The 10,410-nt window shown below is 35.2% G+C and overlaps 1 protein-coding gene across 1 annotated transcript; it reads left to right on the plus strand.

Annotated features, from left to right (window-relative positions):
• Positions 1-1,027: 1,027 nt before the first annotated feature.
• LOC110940376 (CDPK-related kinase 3) lies at positions 1,028-6,521 on the plus strand. Its single transcript, XM_022181924.2, has 11 exons — positions 1,028-1,731; positions 1,928-2,058; positions 2,163-2,204; positions 2,779-2,887; positions 2,994-3,072; positions 3,197-3,493; positions 4,422-4,531; positions 5,127-5,231; positions 5,373-5,435; positions 5,539-5,706; positions 6,217-6,521. Exons 1-11 carry the CDS (start codon positions 1,264-1,266, stop codon positions 6,355-6,357), a joined length of 1,713 nt encoding a protein of 570 aa, XP_022037616.1. The 5' UTR covers positions 1,028-1,263; the 3' UTR covers positions 6,358-6,521.
• The last annotated feature ends 3,889 nt before the right edge of the window (positions 6,522-10,410 follow it).

Consider the following 10,410-nt stretch of genomic DNA (forward strand, 5'->3'; position numbering starts at 1 on the left):
TATTTGCGTGGCGAGCAATTCAGGATCGGTTAGCAACTATGAAAGAACTAAAGAAAAGGGGAATTTTATCGGGAACATCGATATGTAAACTGTGTAACGATCAAGAAGAGCACGCCGATCATCTTTTTACAGGATGTTATGTGGCTGTGCAAATATGGCAAATGATAAGTACATGGTGTAGACTACAGCAGATTCATGCGACTAGCACAAAGGACTTGTTGAACTTTCACAAGAACGAGACAGTTGATAAGCATAAGAAAAAATTTACACAACTAATTTTTTTGGCAACTTGTTGGGAGATTTGGAAAGCAAGGAACGAGCACATCTTCGGTGGGAAACGAATAAACTTAGGAGCAATCTTCGGGGAGATCCAAGAAATTTCCTTCATGTGGGTAAAATTTCGGGCAAAACGGATAAACATAGAATGAGAAAAATGGGTGAGGTTTGAATTGGAAAGATGACTAATCAATATACTGTTTTCGATTGTATGTAATTTTATTATGCTCTAGGCGATGATGTAAAGGTAGTTAGCTTAGTAGCTTACTAACCATTGTATTGTCCGAAAGTTTGGTGATAAATAAAATGTTGTTGTTTGCCGTTAAAAAAAAGTGGATGCCACATGGTTGGATCTCAACCTTAACTAATCAACAAAATGAAATTAATGTGCATCTACTTATGCTTATATTTTAAAGTAGCTTATAGCTTATTTTCTATCATTTGATAAGCTCTTTTTAAGTGTTTGGATTAACTTATCAACTTATTTTATATCATTCTTCAAATAAGCTAAAAAACTATCTTCAAATAACCTTCTTTAAATTAGCTTATATAAGCTAATAACATAAGCATAAAAAGCTAATCCAAATACCAAGTTAAACTTATTTTGTTAATAATAAAAAAAAGGCTAGGCCAAACATCCCCCTTAATCTCAACAACCTCATTAACCTCCAACTCATTATTATAATAACAACCAATACTAAGATTAAACAAACCGTTAACCATAAACACTCATATATTCATGCGAACAAGACAACCATTTACTCCCTCTTCTTCTGGTAGATACCACTTTAATAACAGCTTAAATGTTCCTACTGTTGATGACAACACACTTCACATCCAAAAATGGCATCAAAACCGCTTCTTAATTCCCATCGAAACCATCTACATAACAACACAAACAACCAGATATCATCGTCACCTTCAATGCTAACAACACTTAACACCATTTCAACTCAAAAAACACATTCACCCGGACCAAACTAACTAATGGGCCATTGTTGCAGCAAAGGCACCGGAGAACATAACACCAAACACCGCCGGAAACCACAGTCTACCGCTGCTCCGGCGGGTGTTTCAACTGGCACACCGGTGGGTGTTGGAAATGAAACTCCGGTGGTGTCTTTCACCGGCAGTCCATGGCAGATCCGGTGGCCGGAGGGAAGTGGGACGCCGAGGAGGGTGTTTAAGTGGCCGTTCCCGCCGCCGTCGCCGGCGAAGCCGATCATGACGGCGGTGAGGAAACGGATGGAGATGAAGAAAGTGAAGGTGGAAGGTGAAGGTGAAGGGGAGGTAATGTTGGATAAAAGTTTTGGTTTTTTGAGGAATTTTAAGGGGAAATATGAGTTGGGGAAAGAGATTGGGAGAGGGCATTTTGGGCATACTTGTAGAGCTTTGTGTAAAAGGGGTGTGCTTAAGAACCATTCTGTTGCTGTTAAACTTATTCCAAAATCTAAGGTATGAATTCTTGCACTTGCCCATCTTGAATATTTTTTTTTTTTACTGTTAAAGGTTCTTGAATCTAGTTGAACTCTTACCTACACACTTGAAGCTCTAATCTTTAATCACTTATCATTCCTGTGAAATGCAGTTTGTTACTAAAATTTGTTGATAATTCATCAAACCAATGTTTGTTGTGCTATATTTTGAGCAGATGACAACGGCTATATCGATCGAAGACGTACGTAGGGAAGTGAAGTTATTAAAAAGCTTATCTGAGCATCAACAAATGGTCCAGTTCTATGATGCATTTGAAGATGATCAATATGTGTACATAGTCATGGAGTATGCAAAACCCCTCTTCATTTTTTGGCCTTATAGACAAACTTATTTTACCATTATATAGTTATGGGTTGGATCTAAATTTCTAATCAATAACGATTTGGCAGACTGTGTGAAGGAGGAGAGCTTCTTGATCGAATTTTATCCAGGTTCGTATCATGTTACTAATTTATGAGTGTATTTTTGTTACGTTTTATCTCTAACAGGTAAACAAATAAAAAGTTAACTTCAAAGGAAACGGCTAAAATGGTTTGAAATTTGCTCAAGTTACAGGACCTCCAAAATTAGATTTTTGTTTAAGTATTAGTTTTTGTACACTAATTGTTTATCAAAAGTATTGGATCAACCTAACCTTTAACTACTACTAGTTATATATATATATATATATATATATATATATAGAGAGAGAGAGAGAGAGAGAGAGAAAGTATATCGTACATTACGGCTTAACGTACTTCACGTACAACAACGTGCGTGATTTGTTTTATAACATGCGTGATTAATGTTTTCAATATGCATGATTATTGTGTTTCAACATGCGTGATTTTGGATTTTTGAGTTATAACGTGCGTGATTTTAAAATTAACGTGCGTAATTACCTGTTGTACGTGATGTACGTTAAGCCGTAATGTATGTTAACCTTCCTCTCTCTCCCTCTCTCTCTCTCTATATATATATATATATATAAGGTTTAATATAGAAATCATGGTTTTCTTGTTGCAGGGGTGGAAGATATAATGAAAACGACGCTAAATCAATTGTTATTCAAATGCTAAGTATAGCTTCATTTACTCATCTTCAAGGAGTTGTGCATCGTGATTTAAAGCCCGAGGTTGTTTTATTTACTATTTCTTTTCTTTAGCAGTTCACCTTAAATGGCGTTTTCTAGCTTTATTTTAACTTGGGTCGTATACATATTAACAACACACTTTGAACAGAACTTTCTTTTTAGTACCAAAGACGAAGATTCTTCAATGAAGGTCATAGATTTCGGTTTGTCTGATTTCGTTAGACCAGGTAAGTCGCATTTTCCTTAAAGGGAATGTTTGGATGCGCGTTTTAGAAATGATCATGCTATATTGAATAATCAGGTAGTTGTTTTTTCAGATGTAACAAAAATTTGTTTCTTGTTGATATGCAGATCAACGCCTAAACGATATTGTTGGCAGTGCATACTATGTTGCACCAGAAGTGCTACATCGATCATATAACGTAGAGGCTGATATGTGGAGTATTGGTGTCATAACTTACATATTATTATGTGGAAGCCGGCCTTTTTTCGCCAGAACAGAATCGGGTATTTTTCGTTCTGTGGTAAAAACCGAGCCAAATCTCGAGGGGTCACCTTGGCCTTCAGTGTCTCCAGAAGCCAAAGATTTTGTCAAAAGACTTCTTAATAAGGATCACAGGAAACGAATGAGTGCTTCTCAAGCTTTGAGTAAGATACATATCCATTAAAATTAAATATGGGTCAATTTGGGTGTTATTTTTTCATGAAACGGGACAAACAAAAAAACTAGCTAAAAAGAAAACGGGTCAAACTGCAAAAATTACCTAAACTTAATCTCTATCACGGTTTTCATATTAAATAACAATGTACTCTCGTTTTTGTGTAGTTCTAGTCAGTGTACCCTTTTTTGTACATTTTAGACATTATAAGATGGTTTTTGTAACTATGGTTTTTAATAAGGAAGCATATTCTCTCTTCTTATTGAAGAGAGTTGGGGAAATGATTTAATGTGTATAATTGAAAGTCCAATGACTAAAGTAAAAGTACATTGGTTTCATATTCATATACAAAAAAAAAAAAAAGAGTAAATTTTCATTTTCGTCCCTGAAGTTTGGCCACTTTTGTGACTTTTATCCAAAGGTTTATTTTTCCGCATTTGGTCCCGGTGGTTTAAAAATCTTGTTATTTTCGTCCCCGAGGGCCAATCCTCGAGGGACGAAAGTCGCAATAAATTGCCAAACCTTAGGGACGAAAATTGGTAAGATTTTGAAACCACGAGGACCCGGATGCGAAGAAACTAACCTTTGGATGAAAGTAGCAAAACTGGCCAAAGCTCAGGGACGGAAATGACAATTTACTCAAAAATAAACATTTTTAGTTCTTAATACCTTCTAAATAATTTAATCTAAAGAAACAAAATATCGTTGAAATTATATATCCTTTTGTTATTACATCTGACAAATTAAAACTTAATAAACAGTTGTTTTTGGGCTAAAGATGTTTCGGGCCAACCTGACCCATTTTAATATTTTATCCTGTTGCCCAACCCGCACAACCCGTTTGGTGCTTCTAGTTATAATTTGTTTTCTCAAAATCAGTTAGTAACAGCCTATAATGTGTTGGAATTCGTTTGCAGCTCACCCATGGTTAAGAGATAAAAACCCTGATGTGCCGCTGGACATTTTGGTCTACAAGTTGGTCAAGTCATATGTTCGAGCCACACCTTTAAGGCGTGCTGCACTCAAGGTAATATATGCATTGTGAGTACACATGGTAAGACAGGCGTTCGAGGGGGCGGGTTAGGGATCAAAAGGGGTGTAAAACATTAAGCTCGATTGCCCATTCAACATGTTTAAGAGTAAAGTACACGGATGGTCCCTGTGGTTAACCAAAATATTGGATTTACTCTCTAGATTTTCAAAAGTACACGGATGGTCCCTGTGGTTTGCACTTTGTAATGTATTTAGTTCCCAACTTTTGCCAAAAGTACACGGATTTGGGGACTAAATGCATTACAAAGTGCAAACCACAGGGACCATTCGTCTATTTTAAAAAGTCTGGGGACTAAATCCAAAATTTTGGTTAACCACAGGGACCATCCGTGTACTTTACTCTTAATAATTTTCTTCTTTTAGGCGTTTTAGCTAAATATATGTATTTAACTCGTTCGACATATAATACAACCCAAACTGACCCATTTATAAGTAAATGGGCTGAGATGTCACATCTAATACCGAGGCTGTGAGGCTCAAACCAGTACTTATTGTTTGATTCTTGATTGTTTTCGGCACCCAATATGGGAAGCAGCATCCGTTGATGAATGGTTTTGAATGTATTGCAGGCTCTCTCAAAAGCTTTGACTGAGGATGAACTGATATATCTTAGCGCGCAGTTTAATCTCTTGGAACCGAACGATGGGTGTGTTTCTTTGGAAAATTTCAAAACGGTTAGATTATACTCGTAAAAAATTACGCTTTATGCCCATTAAACTCCTGTTCTCTTTTAATATGTTCATTTTAAAATTTCACCTGCTCGTGATAACATAACCAAGATCAACCCATTTACGTTAAACATAATAAACTTGTAGGCTCTTGTGAAGCATTCGACTGCCGCCATGAAAGAGTCAAGAGTCTTTGATATCTTGGATAAGGTAGAACCAGATCTCCTTTTTCTTTATGGTTATTACAAACGACATGTTTAACTTTTTTGATTTTGAGTCGTGATAACAACTTTCGTTCAATCTATGTTTGTAGATGAAACCCCTATCTTACACTCAAATGACATTCGAAGAGTTTTCAGCTGCTGCAATCAGCCCACATCAACTCGAGGCTCTTGAAGGATGGGAAAATATAGCGAATAGGGCTTTTCAATACTTTGAACTTGAAGGAAACCGTGTCATTTCTGTAGATGCATTAGCACAGGTCTGGTTTTTAAACCTTTCATTATATACTATACAACAGAGGAGGTAATTCCATCCCATTTACTTATTAATGGGTTGATTTGGGCCTTGTTTTAACTCAAAACAAAAAGAACTAGCTAAAAGAGGAACGGGTCAAACAGCTTTGTATATAGTCTCCCATAGTCTAACTTTAAATTTTTTTAATGCATACAACCTCCCAAGGATTCAAAGGATGTCACTTTTTTGTCGTCGCATGGATGAAAATGTGTTTTTTTTCGTAATGATTTTCTTAATATTTCTTTTTATTGTTGTATGTAAGTAACATGTAAATGATGACGTGAAACAACTACCACGTCTTCAGAAGGCTGGTGCCACGTCATCATTTTACGTGCTAGAAAAATAACCTTTTTTTCTTATATACGATAAAAAGGCGAAAGTAAGTTACATGTTTAATTAACCCTAATTTTTAAGTATGCATTTGCCACACTCTTGAGTTTTGGTTTTCGAGTTTAAATGTGAAAAACCTTTGTAGGAAATGAACGTGGGGGAATCGGGCCACTCGATACTAAAGGATTGGATAAGAGACAGCGACGGGAAACTCAATTTTCTTGGATATACCAAGTTTTTGCACGGTTTATCAATTCGTAGTTCTAACACAAGGCAACATCAATAACACATATAATGCCATTGGAACCATGGAAAGGCAGAGGTCATTATACAGGTGGTCAACGCTAGAGTTGACTTATTATTTCCATTATTGCATATCACTATTTGTAGGATTATTGTTTTGGCTGTTGGTAATGCCTATATATCACCCGAATAAGCTTTTCAAAATAAGTATATATCGCTCATTTTCCAAATATATATATATAAGGGTGGTTCTCGCATGAGCCCCTCTTTATATATATATATATATATATATATATATATAGGGGACCGCTAAAATGAAAACCACTTCCAGTTGTAAGAACCATGAGAACCACTCTAAACCAATCAGGTTGTGCCAACATAAAGGGTATGTTAGTCATTTAGCCCAAATGTCAAATATTTTCATCTCTCCTCAATTAAAGATACTGACTTTTTATATACTCTCTCCTCTCTCCTCTCTCCTCTCTCATAATTCACCATTTTCATCTCCTTCAAATCCTCTGCCCTAAGAAACCCAAAATCATAATCCACTCTCTACCCACCTTCTTCTCCACCTCTGATTCACCATATCCACCACCGTACCTCCATCACGACAACCACCTACCCATCTGCAGCTGAGGTCCCGATATCGCCACTGCTGTAAAATGTCCGGCAGACCACTGTAAAAATGTCCGACAGACCACTGATAACCAACCACCTACCCATCCACATTATCCGGCTACCACCAGCCAAACACCCCTTCCCGCATCCGATTTCCGGCGCCCCCCCAGTTGTAAGCTTCGATTTGATGTTGTGGTGGTGGTGGCGGTTCGACGGCTGGGTGGTGGTCAGCGGTGGTTGGTCGGCGACGGTGGTTATACGGTTACGGTGGTGGTTGGTCGGCGGCGGTGGTTCTAACAGTGGGTAGTGGCTGGTATTTTTTATATGTGTTCTTGAATGAAGGATGATGACACCGATTGTATTTTTGGTAAGTGATTTTTTGAAGGGTGTTTCTCTCTCTAGTAAGATATGTGGGTTTGTTCTTGTTTAATTTTTGATCAGTGATTTTTTGCCTGGTGAACTATGTGGGGTTGTTCTTGTTTGATTTTCGATTTGTGATTTTTGTTTGAATCAGTGAACTATGATTATGTGTTGTTGATGTTTCTTGTTTGATGGGGGTTCTTGATTTTTTTGCCTGATGAACTATGTGGGTTTGTTCTTGTTTGATTTTTGATCAGTGATTTTTGTTTGAATCAGTGAACTATGATTATGTGTTCTTGATGTTTCTGGTGATTTTTGATGTTTGCGGGGTTGATCTGGGTTGATTTCGATTTTTGATGTTTGGGGGGGGGGGTTGATCTCAGTTGATACAGGTTTGAATCTGGTTTGAATATGTTTGAATGATGGACCGGGTGGCGATGATGCAAAAAAAAAAAAAAAAACTAGATTTTTGATGACGATGGCGCGGCAACGATGGTGGATGGTAGGTTTTTGAACCCGCAACCCCACATTTGCAGCCTTTTAATTATCGGAAAAAATCTGAGCCAAACCCCGTTTTTTTTCGAGATACACTTTTGTTTTGTTGTTGTTGGTTTTTTATATTCTTTTCTCTAGTCGATGACGATAAAAATCTATCCGAGACACCTACCGACTTTGCGATTTATGGGTGCGTTCGTCTTGCGTAAACAAGTTTTTGTGTAAAAAAGCTTTTTGCGATTTATGGGTGCGTTCGTTTTTACGTAAAACGTAAAAACGTAAAAAGTTTTACGCAAAACGTAAAAAGTTTTTACGTAAAAATTTCATGTAAAACGTAAAACATAAAATTTTACGTAAAACGTAAATTTTTTAACATAAAAAGTAAAACGTAAAAAGTTTTACGTAAAATATTTTGTTTGTTGGGTTTTTTTCGGCGTCGATGATGAAAACAATATATCCGAGACGCTTCACCGAGTTTGCGATTTCTGGGTGCGTTCGTTTCCTAAAAAAGTTTTGTAAAAAAAAAATAAACCGTAAACATTTTGACGTAAACCGTAAACTTTTTAACGTAAAAAGTAAAAAGTTTTAGGTGAAACGTAATTTTTTTTATTAAAACGTGAAAAACGTTAATGTAAAAACGTAAAACGAAAAAACGTAAAACGTAACGTAAACCGGAAAACGTAAAAAGTTTAACGCAAAACGTAAAAAGTTTAACGTAAAAAAACGCCGCTTGAAAAAATCGAGCGTAAAACGTAAAATGTAAAATTTTTAACGTAAAACGGAAAAACGGCGCATTGAAAAAATGACGCGTGAAAAAGCCGGGCGTAAAACGTAAAAAACCGACGCTTAAAACATAAAAAACCGACGCGTAAAACGTAAAAAACCGGGGCGTAAAACGTAAAAAATCGGGGCGTAAAACGTAAAATAACGTTAACGTAAAAAATTGGCGCGTAAAATGATAAAAAAACGTTAACGTAAAAAAGTGTTAACGTAAAACGTAAAATCGTAAAAAGTGTTAACGTAAAACGTAAAAAAGTAAAAAGTTTTTGTAAAACGTAAATCGTAAAAACTGTTAACGTAAAACATAAAAAGTAAAAAGTTCTACGTAAAACGTTAAACGTAAAAAAACGCTCGTAAAAAAAAGGGATGTAAAAAAACAGGGCGTAAAACGTTCCGTAAAAAAACGCTCGTAAAAAACAACGGGGCGTAAAAAACGTAATATAAAAATCTGTTTTTTAGTCATTAAAAAATTATTATTAAAATCTGAATTTTAAATATTGTTTTAATATAAAAATCTGTTTTTTAATATAAAAATAATAAATGAATAGGACAAAAAAGACATTTAAAAATATTATTTATAAAAAGAGAAAAAAAGTAATTTTACCTAAATACCCTTTATCAATAAAATAATAAAAACATAATAAGACAAAAAGCTTTTAATATTAATTTTTGAAACTTTTAATCTCATCCATCCATCAACTAGATCTAATGGCCAGAAAGTGATTCTCATGGTTCTTACAACTGGAAGTGGTTTTCATTTTAGCGGTCCCCTATATATATATATATATATATATAGGGGAAGGTTCAAATGAAAACCATTAGTTATTGTGAAAACTAAAAAACTAACTAAAACCCACTAAAAAGGAGGGAGGGAAGACTTTTAATGAAGGAGGGGTAAAATTGGAACAAAAAATATATAACTTTTCAAACATTTCCCATTTCTCCATACATTATCATTTTAAAACAAAAATGGCTCCATAAGATCACAAATTTTCTTATCTTTCATTCAAGTATATTCGAGCATATTTTTTATGACATAAAAAAAGATTTATGGTTCGTCTTGTTTTCAATACTATTATTATAGTAGTGCACATGTGCAATATAACATGTACTACAATGTGCATTACATGCTTAAAATTAGTTTTTTGATTCTAGTTTAGCTTTTAGGGTTAGATTTTTTGGAGGTTTAGGATTAGGATTAGATTTTGGGTGTGGGGGGGGGGAGGGGGGTTTAGGTTTTTGGGGGGTGGGGGGGGGGGTTAGGTTTTTTTCGGGTTTATGTTTAGGGTTTAGTTTTAGGTTTTCGGGAGGGTGGGGGGTGGGGGGGGGTTTAGGTTTTTTTTTTTTTGGGGGGGGGGGTTTAGGCTTTTGGTGGGAGGGTGAATTTAGGTTTTGGGGGGGGGGGGGTGGGGGGTGGGTTAAGTGGTTTAGGCTTTCCGTATTAGTGCACATGTGCAGTACAACCAAATTTTTTTTTTTTTTTGAAATTTTTTTTCCATATATAAAAAGTAGCGATTTTTCTAAAAAAAATTGTAAAAAAAAAAAAAATTTGTATGTTTTTTTAGGTTTTTTTAGGCTTTTTTAGTTAGTTTTCGAGTTTTCACAATAAAAGTGGTTTTCATTTGAACCATCCCCTATATATATATATATATATATATATATATATATATATATATATATATATATATATATATATATATATATAAATAGGGGATGATTCACATGAAAACCACTTTTATTGTGAAAACTCGAAAACTAATTAAAAAAAGCCTAAAAAACACACAAAATTTTTTTTTTCAATTTTTTTTATAAAAATCGCTGGTTTTTATATATAAAAAAAACT

This window comes from Helianthus annuus, chromosome 4, assembly GCF_002127325.2.
Source record: "Helianthus annuus cultivar XRQ/B chromosome 4, HanXRQr2.0-SUNRISE, whole genome shotgun sequence".
Taxonomy (NCBI): Eukaryota; Viridiplantae; Streptophyta; class Magnoliopsida; order Asterales; family Asteraceae; genus Helianthus; species Helianthus annuus.

Coding starts and splice junctions, on each gene's coding strand:
- LOC110940376 (XM_022181924.2), top strand. CDS start 1,264: ATGGGCCATTGTTGCAGCAAAGGCACCGGAGAACATAACACCAAACAC. Junction 3,073..3,196: donor GTCTGATTTCGTTAGACCAG/GTAAGTCGCATT, acceptor GTTGATATGCAG/ATCAACGCCTAAACGATATT. Junction 5,707..6,216: donor CTGTAGATGCATTAGCACAG/GTCTGGTTTTTA, acceptor AAACCTTTGTAG/GAAATGAACGTGGGGGAATC.